The 22090-nt window shown below is 42.6% G+C and overlaps 1 protein-coding gene across 1 annotated transcript; it reads left to right on the top strand.

Moving 5' to 3' along the window:
* The first annotated feature begins 9951 nt into the window (after nucleotides 1-9951).
* On the top strand, nucleotides 9952-21194 carry LAP3 (leucine aminopeptidase 3). Its single transcript, XM_072126039.1, has 13 exons — nucleotides 9952-10166; nucleotides 11581-11696; nucleotides 11955-12009; nucleotides 12783-12888; nucleotides 13877-14036; nucleotides 15428-15592; nucleotides 16029-16187; nucleotides 16857-16981; nucleotides 17311-17399; nucleotides 18650-18752; nucleotides 19578-19657; nucleotides 19786-19898; nucleotides 20840-21194. The coding sequence occupies exons 1-13, from the start codon at nucleotides 10074-10076 to the stop codon at nucleotides 21033-21035; spliced, it is 1560 nt and encodes a 519-aa protein (XP_071982140.1). The 5' UTR covers nucleotides 9952-10073; the 3' UTR covers nucleotides 21036-21194.
* Nucleotides 21195-22090: the final 896 nt, after the last annotated feature.

The following is a 22090-nucleotide window of genomic DNA, read 5'->3' as shown; positions in this document are numbered from 1 at the left end:
CATTGTCCCTCTACATGCCTGTAGACCTAAGCAATGAGGTCCTAAAGCTGTATGCAAATGACCTGTGAAATGTCCAATGAAGCATTAGCATATTCAAGCTGTCCACTCTATTCATGAGTGGGAGGCACAGCCACACCCCCAGTGCATGACTGACAGCCTGTATAATGATGTGAGGCTGTATAATGATGTGCTTCCTGGTGCTGGTGGCCACGCCCCCTGCAGCCTGTGTGTGCATGTGTGTGTATAGGAGAGATACAACAGCTCCAGGCAGCCATGTTACAGCCGAACATGTCAGATTCATGTGTAGCTCATGTCTGTGTCTCTCACCTGTATATTAGGAGGATGCAGCATGTCAGCAGATGCAGCACACACACTAGCCATGCTTTACTATACATTACACACAGACATGAGCAGGGGGAGGAGAGGGGAGGGGTAACAGGGGTGACATCACTGCCTCTGACCATGTGACCAGCCTCATTTACATGATAAAGAATAGATGATTTTACAATGAATAATGTATGTAATGACTAGATAAAGGCTGGGATGGGATCCTTGTGAGCTGCTCCAACAGGTAGTGGTGACAGGATAAGTGACACTGACCTCATGACAGGTGTCCTTTAAGTCAGAAGCGATGCCAGAAATTGCATTGAAAACCCAATGGTTGGTCACACTACAGCGCAACAATGTGCAAGACTCTTTCTTGGCAAGCCGCGTTTGAGTTGCATCTAAAAATACATGTGGACATGTGGCCTCAGGAATTTCGTCCCTCTTTTTGTTTTGCTCCTACCAATTTTTCTCCTTTCCATTCCAATTATTTTTGCTCAGCGGCATAAAAAATAAAGTATTTTCCTCCTCCTCTGACTTTGTTCCCAAAGAGGGAGTGGTTTTAGTTTTTTGGAAACTCCAACACAAATACAAAGGTCCTTGGGGATTTTTCTGGCGCTATAAAGTGGCGGTGACTGGACCAGATGGAAAATGGTCAGCAATAGATGAACGACTTACTCAACACTTAGGCCCGTTCCACACTTGCGAGTGTGATGCGATGAATTCGCATCACACTCGCAAACGCATGCTGCCCAGATCGTGCGGCCCAAATGCTGCGAACCGGGACTGAACTGACATGAGTTCAGTCCCGGTTCACACCGTTCGGGCCGCGCGATCCCGGCAGCATGCGACTTCATCGCATCACACTCGCAAGTGTGGAATGGGCCTAAGGCTGGTGCCACACACACTGCTTTGTCTGCGTTTGAAAACGCAAACGCAGACAAAGCCGTACCTACTGGGGTTTCTATGGAAACGCCTGCGATCGGGAATGAGCCGCCGGTGTTTTGCGTTAATTTAATGCAAAACACCGGCGGCTCGTTCCCGATCGCAGGCGTTTCCATAGAAACGCGGATGCGATCGGGCCGAGGCCCGCCCCGGTGGGTGCGGCTTTGTCTGCGTTTTCAAACGCAGATAAAGCGTTACGTGTGGCACCAACCTTATTCAACTACAGCATGGAAAGTGTGGTTCTCCCAGGAAAAAATGTTAGGAAATATTATCGGCAGTGACTCACATTTGGCTTATGGACACGTACAGTTTGGTTTTCTCTTCCTGGCTTTAGTGCTTTGTCACGGATGCCTCTTTCCACTTGCGTTTTTCACGCGCGTGTTCTGCGTGTGCTTTTTATGTGCGCAACTTGCATTGGACTCTGACCCATTGTAATCAACAGGCTTTTTCAGACTTGCATTTTTTTTTCACGCACACACACGCGTATCAAAAACGCATTGCACTCTGAGACACATGCAAGTGCAATGCAATTGCAATCACGCCTCAATTGCCATAGAATTTAAAATGCATTGAAAACGTGCATGAAAAATGAGACACGAACAAACTCTGACTGAAAACTGATGAAAAATGTCAGTTTTTCCCTGATCGCACCCTGATCAGACTCTGACGTGATCTGCAACGCAAGTGTTGAAGGGGACTAAGGCATCCTTAACAAATCCCTATGGCCGGCGTTAATTTAACGCAAAACACCGGCGGCTCGTTCCCGATCGCAGGCTTTTCCATAGAAACGCCGATGCGATCGGGCCAAGGCCCGCCCCGGTGGGCGCGACTTTGTCTGCGTTTGCGTTTGCAAGCGCAGACAAAGCGCCACGTGTGGCGCCGGCCTTAGGCCAGGAAAACCCATCTGTGAGTGTCCATAAGCCAAATGGGTTCAGTGAAAAATCTGTGATGTAAAAGAAGGGCCCTTTCACATTGGTGTTGGTTCAGTGATTTTCATGGATGCCTCCATGTTTTCACATTGGCTTGTATTTTCACTGACGATTTTCCATGGAAAAAATTATGAAACTATTTTTTTCACTGATGCGGAACATGAAAAGCAATAGAAGTGTATTGATGCGTCAACAAATGCGTCAACAAAACAGATGCATCACAGAGAAGAAAAATGGAGACGCCAATGGAGAGCCCTTACTTGGTGAGGGTGCGGTCACACGTAGTGTTTTTAGAAACAATAGAAGACACCGGGTGCTGGTTACCAATCGCATGTGTTTCCACAGAAACTCATATACGATGGGGCCGCGGAACCCCCCGTGCACTTTGATTCCGTTTCTTAACAGAGTCAAAGTGCTACGTGCAACCGCACCCTTATACTCCTGACGGGAAGAACAACAGCTTTCATACATCTCCGTCATCCGGTCATCAAAGTGATTTTTTTATATTGTATTTATATTGGAATTGTACATTTTGGTACTTTTACTACTATTTTATTATGCAGAATTATAACATCAAACACAATAGATTAAAGGAAAGCTTAACAATGTTGAAGAAACATTACATAACGCTGACAATGTAACCAATCACACAATGATTCGGCTAAGTGTGAGGACAGCTGGATGTAGGGACAGAAAGCTGAACTCCATGTACAGAGTCATCTTTCAGGAGGAAGCGTCAGGTTACTCCCATTACTTAATCCATCTGAGTAAAGGGCTCTGGTAGGTAAGATACAGATAAGACCCTGGTTTCAGGCCGCGCTATACAATGCTTCAGCCAATTACCTATTTCCCGGATGTCTGTCACACTATTAGGATATAGAGCAGGTGGGGAGGTACATAAAGCACATGAGGGGCCATGACAATAATATTCTATGAAAAAATTAGAATGGAGACGCTGCCTGTGCAAGTTACTGCCGTTATACACACGTCTTCTCGTAAGCCGGGGATCCAGGGAAGAGTCTCAGCTCCCGATCTTTGGTGACCATCTGCCAGCAGGTGTTGGCTTCAGCCAAATCACTGACTGAATGATGACGTTCCATTATATTAAAGGGTCAAAACTCTGTTGAGAAAGTGTGAGAATGGCAGACGTAGCATTTTACTATACATGTGCATTAGCGCGGTTTGGTAAACGCAATGTTGAGGGTGTACATTTACTAAGCGTCCGAATTGCTCTTTTTCGTCAGGTCTCCCGAAAATGAGCGGTTTGCGCCAAATTGGTTTTGGCGCACGCGATCGGATTGTGGCGCATCGACGCTGGCGTGCAAGCGACGGAAATCGGGGGCGTGGACGTCGGAAAACCCAACGGAATTGGAAAAACCACGGTATTTTTAAAAAAAATGTGTCGCTTGACACGCGCTTACATGCACCAGTAATAGTTTGGTGAACTCCGGCGGACCTCGGCGCAGCAGCGACACCTGGTGGACATCGGGCGCACGACTTTAGTGAATCGCCGGAAGACCTGAATCCTCGACGGAGAACGCGCCGCTGGATCGCGACAGGACCGGGTAAGTAAATGTGCCCCATGGTGTTTAACATTAACCACCCCATGCATTAACATTGCGCTACCAGTTGTGGTTTCTAAACGCAAATGTTAACAGCAATTTAATCCTCATCAGCTGTTTCATTGTTAAAGGGAACCTGTCACCAGGGACCTAATTTTCACTAATGACAATTTACAAAAGCCCATTACACCTGCATTGTAAATCTGCCTTTCTGCTTTCTCTATGCATTTGCATTACAATATAACTGTGTGTTATAACTTACATTGCACCCTGACAGAATCCTCTGTGTAGTCCTAGGAGTTGGGCTTTGGTTTGGATGCATTTCAAAAAACAACACGTGACTTGTCTGTGCTGCAAACTACTCAGCTCTTAGCCCCCTGTACAGCTTCTCCCTAACTGATATCAGCTCACCAGGTTGTGAGCTCTGTGAAGGAGCAGGAGGGAGGAGCTGTACAGGAGCACAAAGGTGGGGGCTGAGCGGTGAGGAGTCTGCAACACAGATAAGTCACATGTTGTTTTGTGAAATGCATCCAAACCAAAGCCCAACCCCTGGACCTACACAGAGGATTCTGTCAGGGTGCAAGGTAAGTTATAACACACAATTATATTGTAATGCAAATGCTTAGAGAAAGCAGAAAGGCAGATTTGCAATGCAGCTGTAATGGGCATCTACAACTTGTCTTTAGTGAATATGAGGTCCCTGGTGACAGGTTCCCTTCAACTGCTTAACTTTTAGGAACATTCCTGATTGCGCTCATGATTCAACAAATTTAAGGAGCAGATTAAAAATAAAAACTGCAAATCCATCATGGTCTTTTGCATTTAAAAATTTGCAAAAGTTTTTATATGTTGATTTACCACTTTTGATAAAAAATGAAAACACCATTTATATATAGATAAAAAGATATAGGTTTTATAGTGCTATTCTTTTGTTGATGTTCTCAATGGTAACATTTTGTAGTACATTTGAACTTTCTTTGTTTTCTAAGGAGTCATTTGTTTTCTAAGGAGACCTGCGTCTCTTTATATGGTTATAACTTTTGAACACTGTTACTTATCAAAGCGATTCTGAGATTGTTTTTTCCCCACATGTTGTACTTCATTTTAGTGGTAAATTTTGGCTGATAAGTTTTGCGTTTATTTACAAAAAAAAAGAAAAAAATTATGAATTTTTAGAAAAATTTGCCATTTTCGAAATTCGAAATCACCGCGTTTTCAGGCAGATCGATTTACCACCTAAATAACTTGCCGAATAACATTTTCCATATGTCTACTTTACATTTTCATAATTTTTTAAATGTTTGGATAATTTATTTTGACGTCACGCGGCCTACAAATCGAATAGCGATTTTCCGTATTTTCAGAATTGACTATTTTGGGGATAAATACTGTTTGAAATTAAATTTTACATATTTAGCATCAAAAACCCCCTATATAACCAACCCATTTTCAAATCTGCACCCCTCAAGCTATCAAAAACAGCATTTACGAAGATTGTTAACCCCTTGAGATCTTCAGAGTAATTGAATCAAAATGGCGGTAAATTTTAAAATGGTCACATTTTGTCGGTTATACGTTCATTTAGCCCTAAAATTTACACATTTCCAAAAGATAAAAAGAGAAAACCCACAATAAAGTTTGTTCTACAATTTCTCCTGAGTGCAGAGACCCCCCACATGTGGCCGTGACTTGTGTTATGGGGGCACAGCGAGGCGCAGAAGGGAAGGAGCACCCTGCAGCTGCCAGGATTTTAGTTTTCTCATTGGCCCCTTTTGAAGGCTATAAAATTTTCGCTTTTCCGTTATATGGCCCATGTGATGGCATTTTTTTTGCGGGATGAGATGCTTTTTCCAGTGTTACCATTTTGGGGTTGATATCACCTATTGTTGAAAATTTAGGAAGTAGAAAAGCATCAATTCTATACTGGATTTTTTACTTCTTTTTTTTTCGTGTTCACCGTATAGCCTAATAATCCTGTTATCTTTATTCTATGGGTCGATACGATTACGGGGATACCAGACATGAATATTTTTTCTTATGTTTTACTAAATTTGCCAAATAAAACCCTAAAGTGGGAAAAATCTATCATTTTTGCATTGCCGTCTTCCAACTGGCATAACATTGTTACGTTTTTGGCTACAGAGCTGGTTGATGGCTTGTTTTTTGCGGGCCATGTTGTACTTTGCAACGGTATCATTCTGGAGTACATATGTTTTGTTGATCACTTTTTATTGCATTTTTAGTGGGATATAATAGGTAAAAATCATAATTTTTGGCGGGTTTTTAAAGTTTTTTTTTTACGGCGTTCATCATATGGGTTCAATAGTTATTTAGTTTTATTTTATGGATTGTTACGGACACGGTGATACTATATATGTGGGGTTTGTGTTATGATGTAGACTTTTTGGAGCGTTATATGTCTCTTTATATGTTTTGGGGCTTATGGGCATTTTTAGTGATTTATAAAGTTATTTTTTATTGAAAAACATTTTTTTTTACATTTTTTTACTTGATCCACCATGGGACATGAACAAGCAATCATCTGATTGCTTGTTCATGATAATACTCTGCAATACTCATGTATGCTGATCTATGCAGATGCATAGGCTGACACTTTGCCTTTAAGATGACGTCACAGACGCCATCTTAAAGGCACTGCCTTCAGGCTTCTCTGGGGTCCCGATCGGACCCCAGAGGTGCCATAGCAGCCATCGACGCCCCCGAAAATGGCGCCGATCGTGGGGTAAAGACCCCCGGAGAGCATGTCAAATGCCGCGGCCGCATTGACCGCGGCATTTAACGGGTTAAACACGCGCGATTGGAGCCCACTCCGACCGCGGGTGTTAGCCGGGGATGTCAGCGGTAGATTACTGCGGGACTCAGCGCAGTACAGCTACGGCGCAGAGCGCTAAGGGGTTAATCATAAACTAAAGGTTGATGGGCTAGCGTATGATGTTGTTTTCCCTTCCACATGATAAATATGGTGGTGGGTGTTGATTCCCCAGATCTAGACTTTCACATAATTGCATTATAGCCTGGGAAAACACACACAGGGTTATGTCATAGTACAATAATACAACGCACAGTGATGCCACGGTACAGGGTTAATACACACAGTGATGCCACGGTACAGGCATAATACACACAGTGATGCCACGGTACAGGCATAATACACACAGTGATGCCACGGTACAGGCATAATACACACAGTGATGCCACGGTACAGGCATAATACACACAGTGATGCCACGGTACAGGCATAATACACACAGTGATGCCACGGTACAGGCATAATACACACAGTGATGCCACGGTACAGGCATAATACACACAGTGATGCCACGGTACAGGCATAATACACACAGTGATGCCACGGTACAGGCGTAATACACACAGTGATGCCACGGTACAGGCGTAATACACACAGTGATGCCACGGTACAGGCATAATACACACAGTGATGCCACGGTACAGGCATAATACACACAGTGATGCCACGGTACAGGCATAATACACACAGTGATGCCACGGTACAGGCATAATACACACAGTGATGCCACGGTACAGGCATAATACACACAGTGATGCCACGGTACAGGCATAATACACACAGTGATGCCACGGTACAGGCATAATACACACAGTGATGCCACGGTACAGGCATAATACACACAGTGATGCCACGGTACAGGCATAATACACACAGTGATGCCACGGTACAGGCATAATACACACAGTGATGCCACGGTACAGGCATAATACACACAGTGATGCCACGGTACAGGCATAATACACACAGTGATGCCACGGTACAGGGATAATACGCACAGTGATGTCACGGTACAGGGATAATACGCACAGTGATGTCACAGTATAGGGTTAATACGCACAGTGATGTCACAGTACAGGGATAATACACACAGTGATGTCACAGTACAGGGATAATATACACAGTGATGTCACAGTACAGGGATAATAAGCAGAGTGATGTCACAGTACAGGGATAATACACACTGTGATGTCACAGTACAGGGATCATACACACTGTGATGTCACAGTACAGGGATCATACACACAGTCATGTGACAGTACAGAGATAATACACACAGTGATGTCACAGTACAGGATACTACACACAGTGATGTGACAGTACAGGGTTAATACACACAGTGATGTGACAGTACAGGGTTAATACACACAGTGATGTCACAGTGCAGGGATAATACACACAGTGATGTCACAGTACAGGGATAATACACACAGTGGTGTCACAGTACAGGGTTAATACACACAGTGATGTCACAGTACATGGATAATACGCACAGTGATGTCACAGTACAGGGTTAATACGCACAGTGATGTCACAGTACAGGGATAATACACACAGTGATGTCACAGTACAGGGATAATATACACAGTGATGTCACAGTACAGGGTTAATACGCAGAGTGATGTCACAGTACAGAGATAATACACACAGTGATGTCACAGTACAGGGATAATAAGCACAGTGATGTCACAGTACAGGGTTAATACGCAGAGTGATGTCACAGTACAGGGATAATACACACAATGGGGCACATTTATCAAGCTGTCTGAAAGTCAGAATATTTCTAGTTGCCCATGGCAACCAATCACAGCTTAGCTTTCATTCTACCAGTGCTCATGAATATTTTAAAGGGGAGCTGTGATTGGTTGCCATGAACAACTGGAAATATTCTGACTTTCAGACAGCTTGATAAATCTGCCCCAATGGCTTCAACTCTATCTGTGTCCTCCAGACACACATAGACCCGCTTTTATCACAGCTTGTACGCCAGACTGGTGAAATGCATAACCACCTTCCCCCTTATACTCTTAGGGCACTTTCTTGAATAACCCACATAAAACACCATTTTCCTGATAGCTGTAATGAAATAATTGACACTGAGGCTCATGTTGGGTGGTGGAAACCGGTCACAGCTTTACTATCACATATCTTGATATAAATATAAATCGTTATAAAACTCGAAAATTTCAGCATTATACACATTTTAATGTAAATCTCCACAGCGAAGAAAAACGGCTCGACTGCACTATGGCCATCCGGACTCCCAGATGACAAGTCGACCAGACGAGCAAAGCAGCATTCCATTATTTCTCCATTTCTCACCGCCAGCTGTGACTTTATGGAACCCGGAAATCTCATCATATACCTTCCAAAGTATATCTCCACAGTGAAAAACATGGCTCAAATGCACATCTGGACACCCAGATGACACCATTATTTATCCATTTCTCACTTTCTTGTAAAAAGTGGTAATCTCAACATGATATACATTTTCAGGTAAATCTCCATAAGTAAAACTGCTTGTACTGCACTATGCCCATCCGGACTCCCAGATGACAAGTCGGTCAGACGAGCAAAGCAGTATTCCATTATCTCTCCATTTCTCACTTCTTTATAAAACCTGGGAATCTCATCATACACATTTTTATGTAAATCTCCACAAGAAAAATGGCTCAGACTGCACTATGGCCATCCGGACTCCCAGATGACAAGTCGGCCAGACGAGCAGCACATCCATCCTCTCTCCATTTCTTTCCGCCATCTGTGACTTCAGGGCTATAAAACATGGAAAATATTAACAGTACAACATAAAACTGCAACTTGTAGGGAGGGGGGGTGGGACTGCTTTGGTGCCACAGATCAAAGAGGAAGAGGAGTAGCTGACAGCCCCTTATAAAACCAGGAAACAGGAAGCAGAGGGGAGGAGAAAACACTCTAGCAACACCCAGCTCAATAAAGTGCCAAGTTAACCCTGTAGTGCAGAAACTAAACTAGAAACAGCATTCACCAGTCCAGGTGCACCTTCCCTAATTGGTCAGGAGTACACCACAGGATGATAGTGACGATGATAATCTACTCAGTAATGTTTCAGTAATAACATCCATGCCATAGAAATAATATAGACCATGATATCATAGTTTAGGAATGATGCACAACAGATAGAATGCTACAGTGTAGGGTTTACTAATACACACAAGTCTGGGGTAAAACTTAGTTGAGCTAAGTAACCCTAGTTGTAGTTGAAAAGAACTGATGTCCAACTCTACAGCTAATGTCGTGTGCTTTATATAGAGCCCTGCAGTATGGTATCTTGCCACCAGGTGTCACACATGAGCTGTGACATGAGCTGCTCCTCCTGTGTCTGCTGGTGGGGAGGGAGTGCGGTCCCTGAGTGATGACGTCATTATTGGGTGTCACTACGCACGTGTCAGAGGACACAGGTTACATAGCAGTGACAGCTCCTGGCAGTGCAGAGCGGAGATCATGCTGCAGCCTCTGAGGGCGCTGCTCCACAGGAGTGTACACAGGAGCTGCTGCAGAGCCCTATCCGCACAGTCCTACAGCTCTGCCCGAAAGGTAACAAACCTGCCTCATCCCACAGTCACAGGAGTGACCGAAACCTTGGATTTTTAACCTTTTCATGTCCTGACTGTATATTCTTTATTTCTCTGTTTTTAAGTGTAAAATACTAAACTATATCACCAGTTTCTCCCAAATTCTGCCGTTTCTACGGAGTTGAGTAGAATAATAGTGACATTAAGGAAATGCTGCAAGTTATTACGAATAATGAGGCAATTGGTGAGGGACCAACTGCTGGGATTCTTACTGATCATAAGTATAGGACCCCCACCAATCCAAAAACATGAGATACCTGACTACTGTTCTCAGAAATATCTGACTTTCCCATACTTTCCCATATTGTGTTTGCGTGGGTTTCCTCCAGGTCCTCTGGTTTCCTCCCACACTCCAAAACATACTGGTAGGTTGATTAGATTGTGAGCCCCATTGGGGACGGGGACCTATTTGGCATGAGCCGTGCAGCGCTGCATAATCTGTGTGCGCTATATAAATAAAGGAATTATTATTATTATATTGAATGCAGCCGCAGGATACATGCTCACCCATTAGAGAGATCAGGACCCCCTTTCTCTGGTTCCATAGGGAATCCCTGCAGATCTCCAATCCTGTGGATAGGGGAAAACTTGCAAACTAAGTACGATCCCTTTAAATATGGGTTTGAGTTTCAACTTTCTCTATGCGTTTTTCCCTGGTATAATTAGGTGAGGATTGCAAAATAAGAGGAGATGTGCCACAGCACGTTTCATGTTTTCTCGCCCTGTGATTCACACATGATTGGAACATCAAAAAAACCTTAAAAATCTCCTTAAGTTGCAGATACCCGTAGTTTTTTGGTGCATATTCTTCTTTTTGATTCAAACCCAAGAGTCTGTAACAAGGAATGTAAAAAATAATAATTATTATTATTACTTATTGCTTAAAAAACTGAGGCCGAATTAAAAGCAACAAAATCTCCATGGTTGTACATAAAATGCAGACCTGATGACTGTGTCCGGAAATATACAGATGTTTTGGATGTGAAACAGTAGTCCTACAGTCCCAATGACTCGCAGCTAGAGATGAGCTGACCCAACTTTCCCGTTGATCTGACATTCCCCTGGACAATCATAGTCAGGGCTGTTCAACCTATCAATATGTCCTGGTGGCACCAAACCCAAACAGGAACATCGGGTCTGCTCATCTCTAATTGCAGCATAGAATTTATGATGCTGTCCGTATTGACCTTGTCCTTAGGTTATTTCATGTGCCCTCATCCCCTTACCCCAAAAATACTAACTCCATAATACAAAATGTATTTTTCTACCATGTAGGAGGGAGGTCCAGTACGAAAGCTAGAGCAGTGTGGGTGCCATTCTGGATCAGTACACCTGTGCGTATGAGGTCTAAGAATGGTCTCTTATTTCTATTCCAGGGTCTTGTCCTGGGTGTATATGAAAAGAATAAGGAGGAGGATAATGTGGTTCTCACGCAGGCGGGAGACACTTTTGATAATGCAGTTTCGGGGAAATTGCGGGATCAGCTGACAAGGTAAAAACTACTATATAATGATCATCACTGGAGATTTAGTTCGGGTTTGGCCGCGCTTCCCAGCCGTATTACCAGATTGACAAACGGCCCCCTGGCCAATCATAGTAATGGCTAGTTTTGCCAAAATGGCTTTTCGGGCCGGCAGTATGTCCAGGTCGCGCGGCCGAACCAGAACTAAAAGTATAGGTCCGATTATCTCCTCTGGTATAGCCGAGCGCCCCATAACACCCCATTGTAATCTATTGCCTTCATTTTCAGGTCTGGACCTTCCCTGAAGAAAGGGAAAACACGGATCTTTTATGGTTTACATGAGGTACGTTCTCATTATTACTAGAATATGTGTAAATGATCTCTTTAACATCAGGTTTTCCTGTCAGTCCAGGTCACAAGTTCCAGTTGTCAAGAATATTAATGATTAATCCAGAATTGTGAGAATTCAGCATATAATGGGCTATAACTACTGGAACAGGACCAACTGGACTTTTAGACTAGAAGGAATACTGGGAGGGTTTAGATTTTGAAAGAAATGTAATAAAGGGGGAGATTTATCAGAAGTCTCTTAGAGCAGAACTGTTCGACCAATCAGAGCTCAGCTTTCATTTTCCCACAGCTGTTTAGAAAATTAAAGCTGAGCTATTATTGGTTTCCATGGGCAACTAGAACAGTTTTACCTCAGAAACTTGATGATAAATCTCCCCCATATTGTCTATGTACAAAAGTATATTAGTGATTTCTGCTCTGGTCAATGCAAGATGTCACCATTAGCACTCGCGTCACATGTAGTTATGGGTTGTACCTGGCATTTGTATTCATCCAGTTCTGCCATCTAGTATCACCACTGGACTCTGGGACCCACATCTATTTCAGGAATGGGTCCACTGACCACCGTCCTGTAGCTGGGCTCAACATGCAACTCTATGGGAGCACTGGGTGTAGGTCTCTGATTTCATTTGCTCCCATAGAGTTGAATGCGTGGTGCACTCTCTGTTTAGCCCAGGTATGTTGAAGGGGGTGGATATGTAGTAAATATTAAACATGAGAATGCCCCTTTAACCAGTAATGTCTTACATATATTTCCATTTGCAGGAATTCCCCAGTGTTGTAGTAGTCGGCTTGGGGAAACCGTCAGCTGGGGTCAATGAACAGGAGCTCTGGGATGAAAGCAAGGAGACTATCAGGACAGCGGTATCCGGTAATGGCTGACCTTTGTATTGTGCACTTACAAGTGATGGAGGGTGGTAGACCAAATTAATTCCGTATAGTATTCTGCTATATACACTGATGGGTTATCACTCAAATACAGCATCAATGTTGGGAAAGGGGACGCTTATCAGAGCAGAGGGGGTGCAACCATTTTACGCTCTTAGTGTAGCCTAATAATGTGTGTTGTAAGCCCATACTTCTACAACGCTTAATGCTATAGTTACTGTTTTAAACGACTGTACATTCACACTGCTGCATCCATTTTCTTTCAAATAAGCCCTCTCTTAAAGGAAATTGATCATAAAAATCCATCATGATAAACCAGGGACACTTACTCCTAGATCCAGGCCCCATGACTGTGGTAATCTTCTAATATTTGTTATCCATTGCCTCCTTCCTTCTAAAATCAACTTTTTAAATCATGATAATGTGCCTTAACGGCTACTGGGGCGGTTCCCAGAGCCTATTGATGGGTCATTCTCAGACAAGCCCGCTATTTGGGGTAAACAACATGGGTCGGCTCTTGGCAGTGAGATGAAGTCTCAGTTAGCTCCGCCAGAAATCGAAGAGTTTTGCCTCTTACTTTTGGACCATGTTTACTTTTGGAGTACGAATGGGTGGCTGACTCCCTGAAAAGCTCTCCCTATGTAATTACATAGGAATCCTTACAGGAGACAGAAGATCCAGTTCTTTGTAGTGAGCTCATCCTAATGATTCAGCTTGCTATAAAGAGCCAGACTGCCCATCATTACCAGAGCCCCTCCAAGCTGCAGGTAACACCCCCAGAGCCCTTCTGGCTCATTAGTTTAATTTAAAAAGTTGATTTTAGAAGGACGGAGGCCATGAATAACAAATATATGGAGATTGCCACAGTCACGGTGCCTGGATCTATGAGTAAGTGTCCCTGGATTATCATGATGGATTCTGATGGTAGATTTCCTTTAGATTTCTGTTTGTGTTGTTGCCTTGCTATGCAGTGGGCTGTAGGCACCTGCAGGACTTGGAGATTGAACATGTCGAAGTGGATCCTTGTGGAGATGCTCAGGCGGCAGCAGAAGGTGCTATACTCGGGTTGTATGAATATGATGAGCTGAAGACAAAGAAGAAGACAAAAGTCTCTCCCCAGCTTTATGCCAGGTATATAACACATTCCAATTGTATACATTTTCCAGGACCAAAATCCTGAATTATAGCTCTACAATATCTGGCTGTGTGAGTCAGCACTCCCACTATCCCCAGTGTTTGGTTGAGTGTTGTGGTTTATAATCTCTCTAATAATGTCAGTCCTGGCAATGTATAGGATGTAAAATGGAGGGGCCACTAACAAGGCATGTTCTCTCAAATGCCCAAAAAAGCCACAAAAAGTCAGCGCTCTACTCCTTCAATATGCCCCAGAACAAGCCTGAACATGTGAAACCTAGATCTGTAACACAACTGTGACACAATCTGTGGCACAACCACATCAGAATTCAGAGACGTGCCTTCAAATGAATGCAAAGGTGTTTGGGGTTTTGTAATGAGGATATGCGCATTTTTAACTGATGTTTGTAATTAAAATAAAATGAACTTTTATCTGAAAACCCTGGTGATCTGCACAATCCATCCGCTTCCTGATATATAGGACCCACAGCTATCCCCGAATACAGAAGTAAAACGAAGATCGTGGTGGTGTCTGCATTATAGAACTGAGGGTAACAAAGGAACATCTTTATGAATTAATAAAGATTTAATATGAATTTGGACCTTCTGTGGACATCCGCTTTTTTCTGTTTTACATTTGAAATTTTCCATTTCTGACCTAAAAAAGGGTTTGGTGAGATCGAGTATTGGAGCAGTATGAGGACTTCACTACTGAAGGAGGAGAGCGCTGACTTTTTAATCATGTTGTGGTATATAAAGATAGCACCGTACAATGTGTAGTGGCCGTGCATTGTATTGCAGCTTAGCTCCATTCTCATGAAATGGCTTGAACTGCAAATTTATTGATGAAATGACTTGATATGGTATTTGAGAATTTACTATTAAAATTAGATTCCTAGCGTTTAAAGCACTAAATAGCCATTTATATCTATTTCTGTGAAGTAAACATGTTCACCGTGTAGCCTGCATACAGTAAATGGGCCTGAGCCGCAAAATATGTCCCCCCCCATAGACGGCAATGGCACACATGCGGTGTCCTATTTTTCCCCGTAGTACGGCTGTATGTAATGCATTCCAATGCAGAGGGGTCATCCCCTCCTCCTCTCTATCGTGGCAGACGTATGCCCGCCGCGCTCTAGCCGTGCACGCATATTATCATCTAAATGCGGCCTTAACCAAACAATATCAATTATATGTTTCAATGGACAACCTATTTAGCATAATTCATTCTGTAGAAAACGACTAATGGGCTAATCCTCTTGCAGATCTGTGGCCCAACCACATCAGAATTCAGAGACGTGGCTTCAAATGAATGCAGTAATATTAATATCCTTAGTACATCCCTTACATGCAGTTATAAATTTTTTTTTTTTTTTTGTTCTGCTTAGTCAAGACGTAGATGCCTGGCATAAAGGAGTCTCCTATGCCGAGGGGCAAAACCTGGCTCGCTACTTGATGGAATCTCCAGCAAACTATATAACTCCTTCTAAGTTTGCTGAGATACTTCAACAGAAGATTGGAGGACTGGGAGGCAATGTGAAGGCGTTCACCAGGTAAGACCAGTGACATCCCTGCTGTAAAGAAGTCCTGCGTACTAGATTAATGTCACCATAACCCATCAATTTCATTGAGACTGGTTGTATCTTTGCCTCCTAACTCTCCACCCAATAGATGATGTCACACACCATTACCTTACCTCTAATTTGGGTCAATTTAAAACCATATCATAACATAAAAGCCAATTCCTTAATAGTCACTAGTCTACAACCTGATCTCACATAGACACACAGGAGACGCGTACTGCTCGCTCACAAAACACAGATTTTATTTTTTCATTAAAACATGCAAGCTTCCTTTTTTAAAAATTTTTATTTTATTTTTGTGATTGAATTCTGGATCAGAACTGCACAATGTAAATGTCTATGGATCTCTGGTTATTAACAGTCTGTATACACATCCCGATAATATGTTTTATCTTTTATTTTCTAGATCAAAGTCCTGGATAGAAGAGCAACAAATGGGAGCATTTTTAAGTGTGGCCAAAGGATCTGATGAACCTCCCGTTTTCCTGGAGATCCATTATACCGGCAGCCAGGACCCCAATGACTCCCCTCTGGTGTTTGTGGGGAAAGGAGTCACATTTGACAGGTCAGATACTGCAGGAGTAGATGATGTGTAATATACTTGGGTTAGGCCTTCACTGAATGGGATTTCTCAATGTATATGTAGATGTATGAAGATTTTGCTATGGAGTGTTATAGGGGTTGGCCAACTTCCATCATGTTTTGTGTAATGTGTGTAAGTTTGGGGTGCAGGATATTAGGTAACTTACCAATATACATCTATTAATAGTTCTGCTCTGCTTTCCTGATATGTAAAGTGAAGCCTCCTGTCTTTTACCTCATCAGCTAAACATTCCTGTCCATAAAATGGCCGCAGATGGAGGGTCATGTGATTTACTGTCCATAAACAATCACCCTGCTGGGACCTAAGATCAAGGTCCTGGCAGGGTGATTGGTCATGGACAGATAGAGATCGTGTGACCCTCCATCTGCAGCCATTTTATGGACAGGAATCTCTGGCGGATGAGGTAAAAGACAGGAGGCTTCACTTTACATATCAGGAAAGTAGAGCAGAACTATTAATAGATGTATATTGGTAAGTTACCTAATATCCTTCCTCCCACACTTACACACACATTAAAAAAAACATCAGGTATAGTGGCCAACCCCTTTAAAATATTCTTCTTGTAAAGAATTGTATATGGGTTGTTTTATATATAATATTTTCCAAACCCTGTAAATGTTTCTCTGATAGTGGTGGGATATCCTTGAAGCCATCGTCTGGAATGGATGAAATGAGAGCGGATATGGGAGGAGCGGCCACTGTCTGTTCTGCCATCCTGACTGCTGCAACTCTCAAACTACCCATCAACCTCATTGGTAGGTGAAATCTGTTAAAATTATGAAGTTAAAGGCATCCTGTCATGAAGAAAATGCAACCAAATTTGCTAAAGGCATGTTATAAAGCAAGAGGAGCTGAGCGGATGCTTTTACAGGGTCTAGGAGTCCAGTGGGCGGGCCTGTTCAGTGACTGACAGCTTTCCTGGAATGACTGTCAATAGGAAGATATAGCTAGGACATTGGCCTAATCTTTGATCATATTATAATAAGGGTTTATACTTTAAGTATTACACCAAGACAAGGTATTATATCAGTTGGATCTTCTCACCGACACACCGCTCTTGGTAAATATGTTTATCTCCTCTAAGGTTTGGCTCCATTGTGTGAGAACATGCCCAGCGGTAGAGCAAATAAGCCTGGGGATGTTGTGAGGGCCAAGAATGGGAAGACAATCCAGGTAAACATGTTATTCTGTTGCTGGTGATTATAGTAACTATATTGAAGGTTTCTAGCGTTAAAAGGAGCAGCCCAAAACCTGAACAAACATGCCAAACCTAAAACATTTTACTAGATATGGTGGATTCACAGAGCATGGAAAGCTGCTTCTTGCTTAGTTGGTCCCAGGAAGGAGTAACAGATGGAGGTATAAAATTATATCACATTATAATAAGGCAATAGACTTATTATAGTGTCACAGATACGGCTTAGTGGTTAGCATTACAGCCTTGAAGCGCTGGGGTCTTGGGTTCAAGTCCTAGGGTCAACATCTGCAAAGAGTTTGTATGTTCTTTCCGTGTTTACATGGGTTTCCTCCGGGTCCTCCGGTTTCGTCCCACACTCCAAAACATATGGTCTAGGTCAGTGGCTCTCAACCTTTGTAATGCTGTGACCCCGCAATACAGTTACTCATTTTGCGGTGACCCCAAACCATGCGACTTGCAGTAAAAATACAATTAAAAATCGCAGCTTCAAAGGCTTTAGGCGACCCCTGTGTTTTGGTTGTTCGACCCCTGCTGGGGTCACGACCCACAGGTTGAGAACCACTGGTCTAGGTTGATTAGATTCTGAGCCCCATTGGGGACAGGAACTGATTTGGCAAACTCTGTACAGCGCTACGTAATCTGTCTGCGTTATATAAATAATTATTATTTATTATTATGAAGTCATAACAGGGAGTCCCTAGTTGCAAAATGGAAAGTTGTTGCTTTCGGGGTCTGCATTGGGTCATTTATAAGAAAACCGCAGTCAGCGGGAAGGGGTATATAAAAGAATCTGTTTATAGCGCCATTTTATTCTGCATCACTTTACAGATTGTGGAGTACATATACAAACATAATCATATATTACGCAGCTTAATATTTATATACCCCAAATAAACCCTTTAAAAGAAAAATATAGACCTACACCTGTTTTTTTTTTTTTGTTTTGTTTTTTTTTGTTTTTGTTTTGTTTTTTTGTTCCATATTAAACTTTATTCAGGACAAAATTTTGGTGTTCAAGAAATCGCATAAAATAAACAAACAAAAAACTCACAAAAGACAAAATTTGCAGTGAGGGCAAAAATATCCAAAAATCGCAAACAGGTTGGCCAGTGCGGCCGTCTTGCCTGGGTACCGTGAAGCTGAGTATGGTTCAGCTCATCCTAAAGTCGATCTACATTTGATGTGTAGTAGTCTATGATGCAGTAAACCTATTGATTCCTTACAGGTAGATAACACGGACGCTGAGGGGCGGCTACTGCTGGCGGACGCGCTCTGTTACGCGCACAACTTCAATGCGAGAGCCATAGTGAATGCAGCAACATTAACAGGTATCATATCTGCACCACGGGGGGTCGTGAGGCTCAGTATATGGGACCCCCACCATTGTAACCCTGTAAATAAAGGCCAACTGGGAGAACCAGACGAGCGGTGCCGAATCTCACTGCTGAATGACTTTCCTGTAGTTAGTTGAGATGATTTGATAACATCTCCTATAATACTTCTATTATCAGGCCTCTGTATCATAGATACTGGGTGAGTGGGCACTTGCTGGCTTGTAGTCTATAGATTTAAGTGTCTTTTGACTGTATCACAGATTTTTATGCAGATAATAATTGAAAAGAACAATTATTTTTCATTATGAGTTTATTGTGTGTGTGTATATATATATATATATATATATAATATATATATAATGAAAAAATCTGGCATGATAAACCAGGGGTCACTTACTCATAGACCCAGGCACTTGCCTTCTTCCTTTTAAAATCAACTTTCAAAATGTTATGCTAATGCACCAGAAGAGCATTACCAGAGCCCCTCTGCTGCAGATTCACAGGCTGTTACAATGAGCAGAATAGATCTCCCTCTGCCTGTGTAATTTAGCAGCAGCAGGAAGTGCAGGGGAATGGGATATCCTGCTGATTGTAACAGTCTGTGCTGTGCAACAGCTCTGAGCGGCTGCGGTAACACTCCCAAAGCCGTTCTGGCACTCCATTCACATGGGGCTTTCTTGGGCTCCATTTCTTCTTCCATTGTTTGATTAGACTTTTATCATCCAAGAACCATAACCATAGAGAACATTATGTAATAGTATGTGTACATGTACTTCCATATTCCTATGAGGAGCTACTAACAGAGAATTTATTGTGTAGGTGCAATGGTTGTGGCACTGGGATCTGCAGCCACTGGAGTGTTCACCAATTCGTCCTGGCTTTGGAATCACCTTCAAGAGGTACAAAACACTTGCTTTATGTTTTTTACATTTCATTAATTTGTGTTGTATATGTTTCTGACACCGGTAGGTAGACGTGTGGGGGCTTCTATTTTTCTGACTTTAGTGATATTTAATTCTTCCTCCAGGCCAGTATAGTGACCGGGGATCGTGTATGGAGGATGCCTCTCTTTGATCACTACTCTAAACAAGTGAAGGACCCGGCTTTGGCAGACTTGAATAATGTTGGAAAAGATAGCAGGTAATGGTTGCTGAAGTGAGGCGGCCACCTCCACAATGTGTTATAATTTGGTGGCAGCATGTTGTTGAGAAATGCACTGTGACTTTAAAAATACATTGTAATGACTTATTTCCATTATGTTGTTTCCTAGAAATTACCAGTTTAATCCATATGCCAATTAGGCAGTTGGTGCACCCAGACAGATCCTCTGCCCCCAGTACACTGCTAGGCCTGCACCGATAACTACCCCCTCCATCAGAAAAAGAAGAGATTTTTCTTGTGACAAATAATTTAGGTAGGAATAGCAGTGCTCCAGATGCTGAGGAAACAACCTTGCTGCAGCAACTGCCTTATTAGCATATGGATTAAACTAGGAATTTCTTAGAAATGTAAAAAATATGGGGGGGGGGGGATAATAAAGGTGATTTGTAAATTACAGAGAATTTCTCTACAGCAGATTATAAGGCTTGGTGATAATTACTGGAAAGGATAGAAGAGGAATGGGGGTTTGGATTTTGTTGTACTACTAAAACTGTTGATAAAACTTATATGATTTTTTTTTTAAATGTGGTATTTACAGCACTTTTAGTCCCCAGGTTACGCACAAGATAGGTTCCATAGGTTTGTTCTTAAGTTGAATTTGTATGTAAGGCGAAATTTTTTTGCCCCAGCGACATTGTAGTTTCATAATTTTTTGCTGTAATTAGACCAAGGATTATCAATAAAGCTTCATTACAGATGCCTTACAGCTGATTATTGCAGTCTGGGACTATAGTAACATCCAGAGAGCTTCACCAGAAGTCAGAGTGGGCAGACAGGTCCCTCTTTAACTAGGGGTCGTCTGTAATTCAGGGGTCCTTAAGTAGGGGACCGCCTGTAGTTACAGGGATTCTTCACTTTTAACAATCCATTCTTATTAGAGAGCCATAAGTGAAGTAATCTGTCATTCCCACCTCTTACAGATCTGGCGGTGCATGCACGGCCGCTGCCTTCTTGAAGGAGTTTGTCACAATACCGCACTGGGCTCACCTGGACATCGCCGGAGTCATGTCTAACAAGGATGAAGTGCCTTACATGCGCAAGGGCATGTCCGGCCGACCCACAAGGACTTTAGTAGAATTTGCTGATCGTCTCAGTAAAGACAAGAAACCCACATAATTGTGACACCGGTTACCAGTGACAGGATCTGCTTTCATCTCAGCGGATGTAACCAACTAAAAATGAATGGCTTTTGTATGTAGTTATTTTTTTTACTAATGCCAAGATCTTGAACGTGACATATTGTATATATCTACTTGCAGAATGGAGAGAGGTCACTAAAAATAAAGGAAAAAAAAAAACTAAATTGTACTCTTGTGTTATGTATATTTATGTTTATATATATTTATGGTTTTAAAAGCCAAAAAACCTACTAACATCTCCCCTGTTGTCTTGTATCCATATACAATCTTTTTTAATTCCCTGCTTGCATTGTTCTGAGGTCACTTTTTACTTTAGGAAAAACATACCGTATATACTCGTGTATAAGCCGAGTTTTTCAGCACAAAAATTGTGCTGAAAAACCTCACCTCCGCTTATACACGAGTCAATAAAAAAAAAAAAAATTTTAATACTCGCCCTCCGTTGCCCGGATCCACCGGCGGCGCCTCCCAATCCCGAAGTTCAGCACATTAAATAAATAAACTTAGTTCTCACCTTCCGGCGATACTCACCCCCGATCCTCGGCAGTGGCTCTCGATCCCCCCTCACTATGGCGCTCACTATGATGCGGCGGTGTGATGTCATCAGCGGCGACACCGCACCATCATAGTAAGCGCCGCCGGGGAGATCACATGGACGCGTTTCCGCCGGCAAGAGAAGAAAGAAGACGCTGCCGGGGATAAATTATAAGGGGACAAAATAGGGCATTATAAGTTGGGGCACACTAGGGGGCGCTGTTACTTCATCTCTTTTCCTATTCTCTCCATCACAGAGCACTCGAGTATATACGGTAATTAGCATAGTTTTTCTGATGGATACAGCAAAAGAGAACTGCAAACACTTTGCAAAAGTAGTTTTTACTGATACAATCAAAGGATGGGGTTTTTATATCTACAAAATTACCGGATTAAGGCCTCTTGCCCACGAGCATTTTCCTCATGTGAGTCCGATGTGATCCGTCATCACACTGGACTCCCACTAGACACGTAGCTGTTCACACATCCAATTTTTTT

Source organism: Engystomops pustulosus, chromosome 1 (assembly GCF_040894005.1).
Source record: "Engystomops pustulosus chromosome 1, aEngPut4.maternal, whole genome shotgun sequence".
Taxonomy (NCBI): domain Eukaryota; kingdom Metazoa; phylum Chordata; class Amphibia; order Anura; family Leptodactylidae; genus Engystomops; species Engystomops pustulosus.
This window is presented reverse-complemented; position numbering and strand designations above follow the sequence as displayed.

Coding starts and splice junctions, on each gene's coding strand:
- LAP3 (XM_072126039.1), top strand. CDS start 10,074: ATGCTGCAGCCTCTGAGGGCGCTGCTCCACAGGAGTGTACACAGGAGC. Junction 12,010..12,782: donor TCTTTTATGGTTTACATGAG/GTACGTTCTCAT, acceptor TTCCATTTGCAG/GAATTCCCCAGTGTTGTAGT. Junction 16,982..17,310: donor ACTACCCATCAACCTCATTG/GTAGGTGAAATC, acceptor ATCTCCTCTAAG/GTTTGGCTCCATTGTGTGAG.